This window comes from Rhincodon typus, chromosome 2, assembly GCF_021869965.1.
Source record: "Rhincodon typus isolate 14 chromosome 2, sRhiTyp1.1, whole genome shotgun sequence".
Classification (NCBI taxonomy): domain Eukaryota; kingdom Metazoa; phylum Chordata; class Chondrichthyes; order Orectolobiformes; family Rhincodontidae; genus Rhincodon; species Rhincodon typus.
Genome location: NC_063333.1, coordinates 34,612,990 through 34,630,373, shown reverse-complemented (window position 1 = coordinate 34,630,373; position 17,384 = coordinate 34,612,990). Strand labels below are relative to the sequence as shown.

Genomic DNA, 17,384 nt, shown 5'->3' with positions numbered 1-17,384 from the left:
TTGGGCCTGAAGATCTGGGCTCAAATCCCCCCTGTGCTGGAGATCTACTATAGTATGTTGATTAAATGTGTTTCTTTTTAAATATAGAGAGCTGGGGGCTCTTGTAGCATGTTAGTGGTGTCCTTACAACTCGGCCAAAAGATTATTCAGAATAATGGGGCACAGGGCAGCTGTCTTGCTTGCCCAAAACTAGGATTCTCACTTTGGGATTCAAATCATCTTTGAGCCTTCATGTGCTGTTACTTGTAGTCCAAGCATTTGTTCTGTTTGAGTCCCTTTGAGGGTCTATTGCCTGTTAATCTGGTTTAGGTGGTCTTGTAGCACAATGGTAAATAGCCTTCCCTTTAACCTATAAAGTCCAGATTGAAGTCTCACCAGACAAGAGGGTGTATAACATGTTTGAACAGGGTGACTTGAAAATATTTATACAGAGAGTCAGATTGGTTTGATTGCACTGCTTTAATTAGTTATTCAAAATCAAGCAAAGACATAGCTGGCTTGTTCGTTTAGGTATAACTCCTGCTTTGGGGTCTTCAGTAGCTGGGTATATTAAAGATCCTAGGCTCAAATCCTCCATGCTATGACTTGTTGTTTGAACATTTGTTAAGGAACAGTCACCATTTAGTTTGGCTTAATCATAGTAGATTGGCTGAAGAGGAGAAGGAATGAGCAAAAAATAACACCTACTAAATTTTAACAATGGGTAACAATAATGATTCTGCAAAACCTGACATCAGGTTATTGATCAGCCCCATAGGAAGACAATCACTCCTTGGCAAGAATTGTAATTTTCAGTTTGGAGGTTATGAGCTTTAATTTGGTCACAGAAGGTACATTCAGAATCCAGTATAGCTGTGATCCACAAACATTGTGAATGGGAGAAGAGCATTAGCCAGTAAAAATCCTTCTTCAAACAAGTTATATTTATCAAATTTAGTAACCTTAAACTATATCAAACCTAACAGATGCCTGGTAGTACAAAAACTTGAAAATTGCTGAAAAGAGACACCTTTCAAAATTTTTCATCTTGCACTGATCAAAGTGAATATATGCTAAATTTTAAAAGATCAAAACAAAGTAAACTAAGCGTGTGAAGATTAGTTGGCCAATTGACTTTGATTGTTTAAGATCTAGCCACGGAGAAAGCAATGGGGTCACATCCTTCTGGGTAATTCAACTAAAGTGCAAGGTTTGAAAATATTCATTTAGTTGGTGGAGAATAGGTCCCTGCGTAAGAATATATGTCACTTCGAGCAAGTGTAATGACCACATTACCAACTTGATTAATTATCTTAAATTGCTTGTTAGTGTAACGATCAGCAAACTCAGGATTGTTCAGCAAGGGCAGAGTACTAACTGTAGTCAACTAAACTATGCTTGGTAAAACCAAAACAAAACATCTGCTGTTAGATGTGACCCTGTGATGGGGTAGAACTAACTACATATCAGGTTGATGATCAATTCCAACTATAAAAGTGTAACCAGGTCCACCACACGAGCCTTCCAGATAAAAGCAAAATTCTGCAGATTCTGGAAATCTAAAATAAAAACTGAAAATGCTGAAGAAATTCAGCAGACTTCAGTTCTGAAGAAAAAGTGTATTATACCTGAAATGCTAGCTCTTTTACTCTCTCCACAGATGCTGCCAGACCTGCTGAGTTTCTCCAGCAATTTTTGTTCTTATTTCACTAGTCCTCAAGGCTTATCAAGTGTTTCACAACGTTAGAAGCAAAGCATTCAAAAGATTTCTTACACACAAACCTTGCAATAATCTTACAAATACAGCTTCGAGAAAGACACAAGATGGCCAGCTAGATAATGCTGAGGGTTAACTAACATTTGGAATGGAAGTATTGGTTCTTGGAAGTGTCACCTTTACACCTTACAGATGAAGCAATTCCATTTTCAGGTGGACCAAAATTTTAACTTATAAAATCATAGAATCGTGGAAAGGTTACAGCACAGAAGGACGACATTATCTTGACAAAGACATAAAAGTGGATCTTAAGTGAATATTCAGAACGTAGGCGAAGAATGATTAATAGCAAATTTATCCATGCAATTTATTACACAGTGCTGTACTGTGTTGCTGTCTGGAATTCAATTGTACATGATTATTCAATAAGCTTATACATTCTGACTAAACTTTTAACCATGAGGAAAGGGACATCAAGGATTAAATGAAGTATAATGAGTGCTGCTGCTTCTTATGATATCTGTTGCTGGCAGTTTAGCATTTCACGCAAAAGACAGCACTTGACAATGTCAGCAGAGGGGTTGCATTCAGTTTCTGGAGTAGAAATGAGTTCCAGCGCTTCCAGCTCAGAATGCTTTCCGTTGAGACACAAAGGTGACCTTTTCTCATCCATGTAGTAGGTGTGACTGGACTGGTAAGTGAAAGTGTAGTCCTTTAATAGTATTCAACCTCAACTTATGTTTATATAACAAGTTTAATGTAAGGAAACATCACAAGATTCTTTACAAGAACATTATAAAACAGAATAAGTCATTGAGTCATTTAAGGAGATATTAGGGCGGATGATCAAAAGCTTGGCTAAAGAGGTGAGTTTTAAAGTGAATTTTAAAGTGAGGTGGAGAGGCATGGAGAGGGTTTTCCAGAGCTGTGGGCCGAGGCAATCGAAGACACTGTCACTGATAGTTAAACAATTAAAATATGGGGCGCGTAAGAGGCCAGGATTAGAGGAACACAGAAACCTAAGCACAGAGACAAAGAGGGATGAGGCAATGGAGGGATTTCTAAACAAAGATGAGAATTTTAAAACCAAGGTGTTTGTCTGGGAACCAATGTAGGTCAGCAAGCAGGGGTTTTACTGCAATGGGACAAAAATAGAAATTGCTGGAAAAGCTCAGCTGATCAGCAGCATCTGTGGAGAGAAGTCAGAGCTAACATTCCAGTTGAGTGACCCTTCCTCAAAACTTGACCTGAAACATTAACTCTAATTTCTCTCCACGGATGCTACCAGACCCACCGAGCTTTTCCAGCAATTTCTATTTTTGTCTCTGATTAACAGCATCCACAGTTCTTTCAGTTTTTGGGATTTGTTATGAATTAAGCAATGATCAGGAACCTAAGGATATGTTGGAATAATTGAGCCAAGAGGTAAAAAGGTATGAATACAAGTGACATAGTGCTACCGCTGTATCTCCAATTTCTATTCCCTTCAGGTGCTCCAGTATTTGTGTCAACTTTTAAATCAACTCACATTTAATCTGGAGAAATTATTTGGTAGAATGATGGAATGATTTGTAAGATTAGTATTTTGTAATATATGTTATAAAGAAATGTTGCAAAAATAAATCATAACAAATGCCCAATGAATAATTATCAGTTCAATAACTATCTTCTATATTCTGCATTCATCGTTCATTCAAGAAAAAGAGTTCATAGAATCCCTACAGTGTGGAAACAGGCCCTTCAGCCCAACAAGTCCACACTAACCCTCAGAGAATCCCATCCAGATCCATCCCCCTATAACTCACCTAATCTACACATCCCTGAACACTACGGGCAATTTAGCATGGCCAATCCACCTAACTTGCACATCTTTGGACTGCAGGAAGAAACCAGAGCACTTGGAGGAAACCCACACAGACGTGCAAGATCTACATGGACAGTCACCCAAGGTCCTGGCACTGTGAAGCAGCAGTGCTAACCACTGAGCTACCGTCCTGCCATATTTCATTCAGCATGAAACGGGGAAGTAGAAACTAATGTTGTCTGCTCTGTTGGATATGATATAAGTTATGTCATGGTAGGAGTTCAAATATTTGTTTCTGTCAAAATTATGCATCAATTAAATATAATTTATTATAGTTTGCCATGTTTGGAAAAAGCCTACATTGAGTTTTTGATTGCTTAAATGTACAATGCAGGCTTCTTGTATACAGATTTGATGAATGGTAATTTTTTTAAAACATGTATTTACAATCCTATTTTCATAACATCCTGTCTTATGAATCAAGCCTGCTCACAATCAACAGTAACAGCAATGCTGCCCTGAGATTTTATGGAGGTTTCAAACATTCACATATTTTAACTAGAAATAAATAAATTTTCAGCTACTGTATTAATTTAACTATAAACAGATTTTGGTGTTATTTTAAGGAAATGTTAAGCTGTAATTTGCTTTAATATTATCCACCTATAATGAATGCAAGTATTCGAAAAAATAGCATAAGTACCATGGAAACATAAATAATGTCTGGCTGGAATCATGAATTAAAACATTTATCTGCGCAATACTTCTGTTCTGTTTAAAGGGAACTCATACATTTCCTGTGGGTTGGAACTTCCTGTTTCAAGTGCTTCCACCATAGTTTTCTAGGCCATCATTCTTGACTATTTGAATACATCTTTACTCCAGACTAATTAAACATTGACCCAAAAACACACCAAAAAATGTCAGCTTTTACCTTTGGCTCGTTTTTAAGAATGTCCACAATATTCTTATTTTCAAAACAAATACTGCAGAAGACTGTCCGGAGCAACACTAATAAAACTTCTGTAATCCTGCATAAAAACTAGTTTTTCATGGCTGTGTCCCCAGCTAAGAAAGTGCCTGCAACAGGAAATTGCTGTTCATTATTATATCACCAGAACTGACAAAGTAGCCAATATTGCTTTCTCTTCAAAAGAACACAAGATTCAAAAGAAAAAGATCCATGTCAGATTCTTGGGTCTGTGACAGCACTGCAGGCGTACACAAAACAGAATGTGGCTCTGGGATCGCATAGGATCTTGGTCGGTCTGTGATTGCATTCATCCTTGGGTTTCCATTTAACACTTTAGGCTGTACTTGGTTCATGTTAAAATATATTTTATAATTGTGTTGAAGATTAAATATAGACACACACAAAGAAGTCAAAAAGATTCCACACCCGTTCTTTTGCTCACAGTTTACTCCCCTGATGTCCCTTCATCCTCCTCTAGAAGTGTTAAATCTTGTAGGGGTGCCTTGCCATGGTTATGAACAGTACCTCACCTGTGTGAATCTGATAAAATGCCTGTGCTCACCTGAGGTACATTCTTGTCCACTTTACAGTGGGGTCAGCTAGAAAACCATAACTATTAATAAAGAATGGAAGGAAAGAACTGGAAACCTGGAATTTTGTTCTATTCATTAAGCTTCGGGGCTAAATTCCCTTTGCTTAAAGGCTGTAATAAAGCCTATTAAAAGGTTGAATCTGATTAGGAAGTTTCAATGGACAGGTATTTAAATATGCACAACAAATTAATATTCAACTTTGAGAAATAGTTTCTAAATTGTTGGATTGAAAGCATTGCATAACATGATCAAGGTTCAGTTAAATTCTGTATATGTGAGAATTGGAATTCAGCTTTAAAAAATGAAAACTAACATCAAGAAAAGGTGTCAGGTTGTTGTAAAATCCCAAATGGTGCAGTAGTGTTCTTTGAAAAGAAAAGCGGCTCGTTTTACTGCACAAACTGATATGTTATTTCAGTCCCACACCAGCCTGGTTGATTATCATTGGCCATCAGCAGAGACCCAGCATTTTCATCAAAACACTACAAAGAAAAAGATTGGAGTCAAGAAGGCCACCCCACTTTCTAACAAAACATCTAGGTATGGATAGTAACTGATGGGGATTCATATTCAATTCCAGGAATAAATAATATTTGTTTAAAAACATTTATGGTACAGAAGCCTTACCAGTACGATACACAAAGTTTCCATCTGTTTCAGATGACGATGGTGATGCTAATTCTTCTTCGTATTCATTGGAGCTGAAGGACCCAGAATGGTGTCTTTTCCTGTCAGTAGCTTTCATAGCTGCATTTGATGCCATGACATGCCTTAGGGAGTCATTCAGATAGCGATGTAACAAGCTACTTTTGTATTTCGGTGGGGACACATAATCCTCATTGATTGTGGTGCCTGGTCTTCCAACTGCCTTCAGAATAGGACTTTCCTTTTTAGCAACAGCCTGAACTGGTTTGTTGAATTCTCCATCTGCAGGGTTTCTTGGTGGATGTTCCACATCTAAGATTTATAAAGTGTAAAAAAAAATTAAAGATCCTGTGATTGGATGCAGAAAAAAAAATAAAATGCTTTTTCCATGTGGGAGTTTTGGCTTCATGAACAGAGATACAAAGCAAGGGAGTTATGTTAAGTCTTTACAAATCATTGGTTAGGCCCCCAGCTAAAATATTGCAGTCAATTCTAGACATGACAGTTTAGAAAGGATATCAAGGCCTTTGAGTGAATGCAAGATAGATTTACCAGGATGGTAATAGGAATATGGAGTTTCAGTTACATCAATAGATTAGAGAAGGTAGGCTTTTCTCCAGCGAATGAAGGGGTAAGACATGACTTGATTGAGGTGCTCAAAATTATGATGGCTTTAACAGAGAAAATCAGGAAAAATGGTTTCAACAGTGGACAGCTTAGTAACCAGAGAACACAGGTTTGAGGTAATTAGCAAAAGAACCAGGCATGAAATGAGGCGTTTTTTTTAAAGGCCAAATTATTATGATTTGAAAGCAGATTCAATGATATCCTTTAAAACGGAATTATATAAATACTTGAAAGAAAAAGCTTTGCATGGCTATGTGGGATGGACAGGTGAGCAGGACTAATTGAAAAGCATTGTTCATGCTTCCATGTGATATGGGAATTGCAGGCTTGGCTAGCATTTGTTACCTGTCTCTTGTTGTTGATCATCTCGTGGAACTGCTCATTTGGTGTAGTTACACTCACAGAGCTGTTAGAAAGAGAGTTCCAGGAATTTGATACAATGAAAATGAAAGAACAGCAATATAGTTCCAAGTCAGGATGGTGTCTGAATTGGAAGAGAATTTGCAGATGCTGCACCTTCATTCCTTGCTAGGTGGTGGAGGTCACGGATTTAGAAGGTGCTGTTAAAGGAGCCTTAGTGAATTGATGCAGTGTGGACAGTGGACACTTAAAAATCACTGAAAACAGATATGAAATCAACACATCAGAACTAAATGTAATAAAACCCAATTCAGAATGATAACAGCAATTTATACAGCACGAGAAAAGGATGCTGATTGGTTGAACTGTAGTTGGCATGGCGATACAGCCGGGACTGTTAACTGTCAATCTTAGATATCTAGCTAAATTCAAACCAAGCAAGTCGATATCTAATATGGCAGTTTCAGAAAGATAGGTGTTTGACTGCTAGAAATGGTAGAAGAGGTAGATTGGTAGCGCACAAGTCTCCTGTGGTTATTCTCATCTCAAACTGTTATGCATTTTGGATACTGTAGTGGGAGGTTGCCTCTTGGGGGAGTATAGGACTGACTGACAGGTTTCCGGTACTATTACTGAGTCTACTGTAATGAGGTATTTGTCAGGTTCCAAACAAGAGAGAGAGGCTGAATAGGCTGAAGCTTCCTTCCCTTGAGAGTTGCAGACTGAGGGGTGACCTTACGGGAGTTTATAAAATCATGAGGGACATGGACAGGATGAATAGCCAAGGTCTTTTCCCTCAGGCGGGGGAGTCCAAAAATAGAGCACATAGGTTTAAGATGAGAGGGTGAAGATTCAAAAAGGACCTGAGAGGTAACATTTTCATGCAGAGGGTTGTGCGTGTATGGAACGAACTGCCAGAGGAAGTGGTGGAGGTGGTACAATACCAACATTTAAAAGGCATCTAGATGGGTATATGAATGGGAAGGGTTTAGAGGGATGTGGGCCAAATGCTGGCAAATGGGACTAGGTCAGTTTGGGATGTCTGGTTGCCACAGATGAGTTGGACCGAAGGGTCTGTTTCCATGTTCTGATGGTCTATGACTCTGTGACTCTAATTGGTTCGTTTGGTGCCATGGGGAGATAGCAGGGAATTTTTCTCTCTATTGTATTATCATGGATGAAAAAAATGAATGTGTGGACTTCAAAACAATTCCTGATTTGACTTTAATTTAATTATTTAATAATAATTAAATATTGGGGCCATTCACTTTGTAAAAATCCAGATGTGTCATTTCGCCCTCAGGTACAATCCTGATATGAATATTTTTCAGATTTTAGGATTAACACATCTATCTCCAGATTGGATTGGACATTCTTATCAATTTGCATTTCTACAGATAAGCATATAATCTCCAGGCAGGACAAATACTGTAGAAACATGTGAAGCTTAACATTTATTGCGTATTTTACAACTTCAGCTTAAAGATGTTTTGCTAGCAGAATGCAATAACTTTCTCAATAGAAATGAAATTTTCCAGTCATATACAATCAATATTTGCTTCAATTGTATTCTGAATGTCTGTATACAAGTTAAGACATGTAAGCAGTAAGAAATTTGAAAGTGCAGCTAAACTCCAACCATCAGACAGATATGCATTTATCACTTCTCACTACAATCATAAAGAACATTTTCAGGAAAATAACTGGATAAAATTTATTTATCACTCAACTTAAATTTTATAAATTTGATGAAAAGTTTAACTGGTCAAAGTACCAGGGGAATTATCAGACCTATTCCATTTTTCAATTTATTTTTTATAAGATTTGTTGTTCTGGCCAGGTTGGTAGTCATTTACCCGAATGGAGAGAATGCAACAGTTGCTGCACCTACTTCTAAACATTTACATCAAAATGTCTGTCCAGAGTACTGATGGAAAATTCTATACTTCATTTGACCTCTCATGACGCAACGATAGATAGATGAGTATGATGGAAATAGGACATAGGAAGTCTGGAAGGGGATATAGTTGGTTAAGCAAATAGGTAATCATTTAGCAGATGAAGTATAATAATTGGAAAATGTGAATCTGTTCAGTTTGACAGGGAAGAATAGAAACATAGCATATTATTTAAATGGAGTGAGATTGAAACATTCTGTGGTACAGGGGAATCTGGGTTTCATGATACATGAACCACAGATAATCAGGATGCAAGTATTGCAAATGTTTACTGCAAGGAGAATGGAATAGAAATATTTGGCTACAGTTGTAGAGGATATTGGTGAGGCCACACTGGAACATTGTTTGCAGTTTGGGTCTCCTTACTTAAAAAAGGATAGAACTACATTGAAAGCATTTCAGAAAATGCTCACTTGACCAATTCCCAAGTCAAAGGGTTTATCTTATGAGGAAGGTTGGACTGGTTGGGCCTGCATCCTCTCAAGTTTAGATGAATGAGTGGTGATCACATTGAAACATATAGGATCCTAACAAGGCAGATGCTGAGAAGATTCTTTGCCCTATGAGGGAAGTTAGAACCAGGGCACCTCGTATACAAAGAAGAAGGATCCCACTTAAGAGAAAGATGAGGAGATCTTCTTTCTCTCAGAGGGTAGTCTGTGGAATTCTCTTCCCCAGAAAGTGGTAGAGGTGGTGTCACTGAATATTTTTAGTGTCTGATTTTATTAGATTCTTGATCAACTAAAACAGTAAGCAGGCTATTAACATTCGGACCTAATATACAGTAATAAGGCATGACTGGCAGAAGATCTAGGCAGGTCGCAGGTACTAAATTTCCTTTTAAGATGTTTGGGAGGTAGGAAGGTTCAATGCACATGTTATTCTTTACATGCATATAAACAAATTATGGATGAAATATTCTATAATACTGAGTTTTATTTCTGAAAATCAATTGCAAGGTATCTTTCATTCCTGTAATAATGACTATGGTCATCAATCCATCAAGCAAGAAATCATTATGCAACTACTGTGAGTGCTGCTGTGGTTATCCAGGTCTGCAATAATATGGTACTCGGTTACATGGAACAAAGAGGCCTCAAATAGAATCTCAACTCTGATATCAGCTAGTCTATGGTCTTCCTGAGGAAAGATTTACTAGCACTCCAGTTTGATGGGTTCTGAGATGACTAATAAGTCCATTGTACAATCTGCAGACATGTGGGACAGGTGGTACTTTAAGATTTGAGTACATCGGTTATTTGGACATTTGTACATTCCCTTTTTTGCCTCACCTTTACTTTTGCATGTTCGAAACAATGTCTGTCAACATGTTTGGTGCCTTCCCAAATGAACTTTTGTGATTTTGGCTGGTCACAAGCCAGGATCCCCCAAGATATATGTTTGACTTCTTCAGGAATGTTTGAAGGACAGCTCTAAAAAAAATTCTGCCACACTTCTGGGAGTTTCCTGCAGCAACTGAGTTCTGAGTAAAGCAGTTACTTTGGGAATTTAGCGTCGGATATTCGGATAACATGTTCTATCCAGCGGAGATGGTTTTTGTGTGAATAGCCCTCAAGCAGGGCAACATGGGACAGGATGCTGCTGTTAGGACACTTTTCTTCCTAGAAGGATTTGGAGGATCTTGTGTAGGCACCATTGATGGTCATTATCCAATGCTTTAAGGTGCCTGATACAGGTTCAAATAGTTGTTATAGTGGACTTTGGGGTCAATCAGGCATTTTGGGCACAGTGTGGCTGGAGATTGAGAGTTGTCAGGGAGGCACTGACAAACTGTATTATTACAATAAAGTATTTCAGACTTTATATGAAAACAGTGACTTGATGAAATCTTTGAGGCTTTTGATATGAATTTTCTTGTGGCATTATTTCTATTGCCTCTGTTGTTTTAGTGCCATGCTAATGGAGATGGTAGATTGATAAGGCAATGATTGGTTGAGCAGTCATTGTATCTTTTATAGCATGAGTGATAGCAGCATCTATGTGGTCCCTTCTTCAAGCGATGATTTAATTGAGAAGGTGCCAATGTTTGGACTCTGGGTGTTACCATGAGGTTGTCTCACTGGCAGAACAGGGTCTTGGCTATGACAAGGCCATATTCTCAACAATTCACCAGGGAGGCATTCCAATGATGTTATCTTTCACTATTCCCTCTTTGCCCATCAAATTCTTCCAGAGATTTACATCTTTCCTAATTCTGAAGTTGAAATCTTCAAGAATGTTCAATGTGTCACCTGTTGGTATTCAGGCTAGGGTTTGCTTGAGGTTAGTTCAGAATCCCTCCTTGGTCTCACCTGTTGCTTCAAGAGTGGAAGCATTTGCTCAGATGACCAGAGATTGTTAATTCTTCATTCAGATCAGCTAGACAACTGGAAGGTATTTGCTTTTCCCACAGCATAAGCACTGAGACACCAAAGTTAATTTTCCCTTGATCTTAACTACATGCTTATTTTAATCCTGACTTTAAGAATTTGACAGGTGTGCTGCCATTGACGTTCTGTCTCTTGGCTGAGTGATGGAAAATGTAGAATTGTCCCCAAGTGACCTGTGCTGCAAAGTGCACTGTAGGGAAATCGGGGAGAAGGGATTAGCTATGATGCTCTGCGCAACTTTCACTGAATTGGCTAACACATGAAAAATGGCCACTTGGATGGAACACCAGAGGATGGTTGGATTGAATGCATTACATCATGGCTAATGAGGCTTATATCCTATAGCCTTTAACATTTTAAAATCCAGGTTAAAAGTAGCTAACTATGAGTAAGAACATTTTGCATTCCTCAGCGGACATAACAAACTAAACATTGATTGAAATTGGTAGCAAGTGGTATGTAGCATTTCCTAAATTTCCTGCTGACTGTGGTCTACTTTCTGATGATAGCCCAACCCAACCTCACTTGACTTAGGCCATGTGTCCAACACAAACCTTTCTGTCTCAACTCCTGGTAAACCTGAACTATATCAGTATATTTCACATGACAACCTCCTTTTTCAGGCCAAAGATGCTTTATATATTTCATCCATTCATCTCCAAAAATATCTTGCTTGTGAATTTGTTTCCAATATACCAAAGAAGTTGGGACAAGGCTGTTAGCAGGACTTCAACTGAGTCTTTGAAAATAATTAGGAGACCTGAGAGAATCATTCGATTAATATGATGAATGGGATCATGAACCCTGCAAAGCTGTTATTCACTATTTTCAACAGGTTCTATTGAAACTTTAAAATCTCACCATTTCTTTAGACAATAAACTTACAGGCTTAATTATGCATAATAATTCACTTCTGTATCACTTCCCACTCACATGCAGAACTTTAGGAGTTTTGTTTTGCTTAAAATAACATTTTTGTTTGCTCAGACCCAAATTGCAAATGGTGGTAAAACATGACAAAAGGTCTTTTAGCTCATTCCATCATTCATGGATTCTGAAAAACAGTCATCTCAGACCTGAAATGTTAACTCCACAGATGCAGACCCGCTGAGTTTCTCCACCGATTTCTATTTTTATTCTTGCTCACTACTTCACTTACATCTACTTTTTCATTGAAATTAATGGAAACAAGAAAAATAGGAAATTTATAGTTTGTTTGATATGATGCCTTTCAATTTGCTTTGTTTAGAGATTATCCCACCAGGACTTTACTAACTTTGGCATATGATAATATGCAGGAATAGTTACATCATCTCAAACACACATCCTCCATTAAAATGCATTTCTAAAAGTTTGCAATTTTTAAATATGTTCTTCAGGCACAAAGGAACCTGCAAACCTATACGCAAACCAATTCCTTTAAATGAATAATTTGTACTTAACTGTAAGTTAAGTTGGAGATGTAGTGTTTTTACTTAATATTACATTTTATTTTCTCTTCAGAGAACGGCATCTTTGTTGGACTGTAGGTTGGTTGCTATATTCATAAATAGCTGAACATTCTGTAATAAGGCAATGCCAATGAACTATAAAACATGTTTTATAATAAAAATATAAGAACACAAGGAAAAGGAGGAGTAGGCTATTCAAGCCTGCCCCACCATTCAACAGGATCTGCCTAGGCCTCAATTCCACTTTTGTGCCAGTTTAGCATAGCCATCTACTCCCTGATATTTCAAAAATCTATCTACCTCCTCCTTAAATACTTTTGGTGACCTAGCCTTCGGGGTAGAGAATTCCAGACATTCATTACCCTCTGGGAGAAGAAATTGTTTCATAGCTCAGTTTCAAGCAAATTCTGCAACTATGTCCCCTCATTTGAGTTCCTCCCGCTAGTAGAAACATCTTCTTAACATCTATTCTGTGAAGTCTGCTCAGAATCTCAATAAAATCACCCCTCATTCTTCTAAGCTCTAGTGAATAAAGGTCTAACTTGCTCAGCTATTCTTGATAAGTCAACTCTGTCATCACAGGAATCGGGCTAGTGAATCATTTTTCAACTGTCTCCTATGCCAGTATATCCTTTTTGAAACACGGTGATAAAAGCTGTACACAGTACTCTAATTGTGCCCTTTCCAACAGTCTGTTCAGATGTAACAAGGCTTCCCTATTTTTAAACTGCAATCCCTGAGCAATAAAGGCCAAAATTCCATTTGCTTCCTTAATCTCTTGCTGCACCTCCATGCTAACATTTATGTTTCATATATAAGATCACCCAGATCCCTTTGCACTGCACTTTTTTGGAGTCTCTCTCCATTTAATTAAGTCTTCTTATTTCATTAAAAGTGCATGACCTATCACTTTCCTACATTAAACTCCATCTTCCAAGTTTTTGCCCACCTGCTCAACCTCTTTATATTCCCTTGCAAATTTCTACATCCTCATCACAACGTGCCCTTCCACTCATTTTATCATCCTCAGCAAATTTGGATATATTTCACTCTGGCCCCTTCTCAAAGCCATTGATATAAATAGGAAAAATTGAGGTCTTTAGGACTGATCCTGGTTCTAATTTCTGATGCACTCTTCTGCACATATTTTCTACCCCTCCCTGTCACACTTTGCCTAACATTCATCTTTTCAGTATGCTGTCCCTCCGCTCTCTTATTTCATTTTGATTTTTTAAAAACTTATGTTCAATTGAGCTCTTCCTCAATCCCACGAATTATTTTAAAACACCATCTACAACTCTAGTTTCACAATTCGCCAGGACACTGGTACCAGCATAGAACGCACATTAGTCTTTTGGAACACAACAATCTTTTTCTTCATTTGCCATACCTTCAGAACATGTGTCATCACTACTAATGCTGAGTCGTTCTGCATTGCCTTGCACGTACTTGTTGTATAACTTTATTCGTAATGCCCAGCTCAAATCTGGTTGTCTAACGGTATTCTTCAGGCGGCGCCTAGCATTTGCAAACCAGTTGGAAACCTATTCAAAAAATATGAAATTTCATTAATAAAAGCTTAGTTGATAATGAAACAAGAGTTAAAAATTTTCAGTTCAGGCAAATGTCACCAAGAAGCATTGATGACTTGTGTTTGTTCATTGTAGATTTAAATATACATAATTTGATTTTTATGTGAATGCCATATGTCAACTCTTACATAAATAATTTCTCTATTTCAAACTTTCTTGCAACATATGTTAGATAAAAACAAAATATCACCAGCTCATGATATTTCCACAAATGTTTTTATTGTGGCACCAAATTCAAATTCCTGCGAAATTGTTTTTGGACTTCAATAATAAGGTTTTAAAGAGTGACTCATTTCTAAAATACTTAGAGCAGTTGTTTTGAATCCAACTATTGTTTTCCTAAAGTACAGGTTTTCCATTTGTATTCCAGAATTTGTTCGTAGTAAGCAAAACTATTTGTTAACAATTGTGGTGAAAGTTCTGGGTGTTCAGAGAGCTTCAGAAATTTTCTCTTCAATCCTTTCTAGTGGGGCCTTTCATATGTCAGCATGAAAGTTAGGGACTTGGGAGATCCTTAACTTAATTCTATTGAATTCCTCTATCTAACATGAAATGAAATGGTTAAAGCAAGTGAATCGAGTGAATTAGACAAGATTTCACAGCAGCAGGGTCACCATATGTTGATGCACTGAGGCACTTCACTTGGCTGCTCACTGGAAGCAGAAATTGTTTTGAGTTCTGTAAAGACAGTGCAATAGAACGTGGCAGGAAAGACTTCATGCTGATTGTGGTCACAGGGGGGAGCAGAAGAGTTCAGCTAACCAGCAGCAAGCATTGTCCTGCCAGTTGGACAAAGTACAAGGCTTAAAAATAATCCAAACAAATCTGGGACCTGGCTGCAGATGTTATTGAGTACTATAAAGATATTTTAAAAATGATGAGAGATTGAATGTTGATGGAATCACAAATGGATGAAGTTACAATAAGTGCTTTTATAAACACAAAATAGCAAATTGGTTGCAATTAAACAATGATGAAGAGAACTTGCCTGTCTCTTTTAAATAAAGAACAACAATTTGGCGCATAAAAGGAACAGAAAATTGAAAATAATAACAGCTGGATTAATTTAGGTTTGAGTCTTAATCTGAGCTGTTTGCATACAGCTGCAACAGAGGCTTCTACCTAAGAAACTGTTAAAGGAGTCCAGATAAGTCCTGTCAACAAAACACAGGATGAATCCAAACTGCCTATTACTGCCTTCTCAGTCTAATCTCAATTATTAGTTAAATGATGGAAGATCTCGTTGACACTGCTGTCAAATCATGCTTACTATTCAACATTTATTTTGAGTTCCATCAGGGCCATGTGATGTGGAGGATGACAGAGTGACTGACTTTGACATCAAGACTATATTTGACAGAATGTGCATCAAGGAACCCTAGTAAAATTTAAGTCAGTTAGGACCAAGGGCCAAGTGCTAAGAAATGACCATCTCTAACAAGAGCAAATCCAACATCTCTACTTGAAATTCAAAGGCATTTTCATCACTGAATTCACCCACTATCAACAGCATAGGGGTTACGATTGACCAGAAACTGAACTGGGATTAGCCATATAAATATTGTGGCTACAAGAACTATGTAGCAAGTAACTCACCTCTGACTCTCCAAAGCCTGTTAACCATCTACAAGGCACCAGTCAGGAAGGTGGGGGATTGGTCTCCATTTGCTTGAGTGATTCAGGCTCCAACACCATAACAGCCTGTTGGATGAACATCCCATCCACCACCTTAAATATTCATTTTCTCCACCACCAGTGTATGGTGGCAGCAGTTATCATCTACCAAATGCAATGTAATGATTTGTCAAAGCTCCTTCCAATACTGTGACCTCTACTAGCTAGAAAGACAACAGAAGCAACTGTTAGGGAACTGCAAGTCCCTGTCCAGGGCACACACCATTCTGACATAAGAACTACATCAGAATTCCTTCATTGCTGCTGGGTCGAAATATGGAAGTCCTTCCCAAAGAACACCTTCAAAATGATTGCAACTAAAAGATTGAAGTAATATCCTGCTCGGGTAGGACTGAGAGATTCAATGGTAGCTAAAAGAAATGTAGTGCCTAATGGATTTGGTGTAAATTGCCAACCATCAAAAAATGCACAGTTTGGAAATATGAAAAACAATCAAAGATAATGAACTCAGAAGGAAACATCGCTTTTGGGAAATGATCAGAGCTGCTGAAAACTGACTTCTGTATCAGTTACGGCTGCACATTTGTTACCATTTCTCACTGGACTGCTCAACTTTCCCGAAATGGCTCTTTACGGACTAGTTATTTTGCGGTATTGATTGAGAGGGTAGGCTCAGATTGCTTGGGTTTCACATTGGCTGTAGCATAAAATTTAACTGTTGGAAAGACATCTCTATAAAACTTTTTTTATAAAGTCTCCAAAGATCCTTCAGACTTCACTTTAATATTATTAAAAGCCAACCCAGAGAAGGATCCCGGCACAAATATTTCAGGCTGCATTGACTGAGATGCAATTTCTTAGGCTTAAAATAATGTACTAATGGACTGGATAATTCTAGTTAAAATGCAGCACTAAACAAATTAATGTATGAAATTGTAGCAACAACATGGGTAACTATCAAATCTGCCATGTTTAAAATGACATTTTGTCATTGTTAAAAAATAGCAGCTGTCTGATTTTCTCAATTCAAATTTTATTTTACATGTGTCAACACAGTCAACCAACATGCCATCACTCCCATGTGAATGTGAATTAGTTTAGGGTGTATGTTTAGGGAGAAGTGGCAGTATAACAAAGGACAGATTATTAATCTGTCAGTATTGCTGTATTATTGCAAGCAGCCAATTCAATGCAATAGTATTTTAAGATAAATAAAATTCGCTACAATTCAGCAATCTGAACGCAAGGAAACTGGCATTTTACAGCGGTTAACATTCACGGTGTATTAAATTGTGATAAATTAGCGAAAAGATCCGGAGTGACATTTACAATATTATTAAATAAACATTTCGTTGCTGAATGTAATAATTGATCTAGAATTTCTTTTTCCTAAGGGGGGACCAGCAGGCAGCAGGTTACTGTGTTTTTCTTTGCCTGTTTTGATTGGTAGCTTTTACAGGAATGTTACTTTCACATAAATATCATTGAGATATGTCTCTGAGCACCTGTATAAACAGAATATCAATAAACGGGGATAGTGGGAACTGCCGATGCTGGAGAATCTGAGATAACAAGGTGTACATCTGGATGAACACAGCAGGCCAAGCAGCATCAGAGGAGCAGGAAAGCTGACGTTTCGGGTCTAGACCCTTCTACAGAA

General features: G+C 37.8%; 1 protein-coding gene across 1 annotated transcript in view; it reads right to left on the bottom strand.

The window, feature by feature from the left end:
* mkxa (mohawk homeobox a) overlaps positions 1 to 17,384 on the bottom strand; it is a 47,429-nt gene that overhangs the window by 22,840 nt on the left and 7,205 nt on the right. The window contains exons 4-5 of the mRNA XM_020512986.2: positions 13,888 to 14,041; positions 5,694 to 6,023 (exon numbers count right to left, since the gene is read on the bottom strand). Coding sequence (XP_020368575.1) covers positions 5,694 to 6,023; positions 13,888 to 14,041 — 484 coding nt within the window. The remainder of the gene's footprint in view (positions 1 to 5,693; positions 6,024 to 13,887; positions 14,042 to 17,384) is intronic.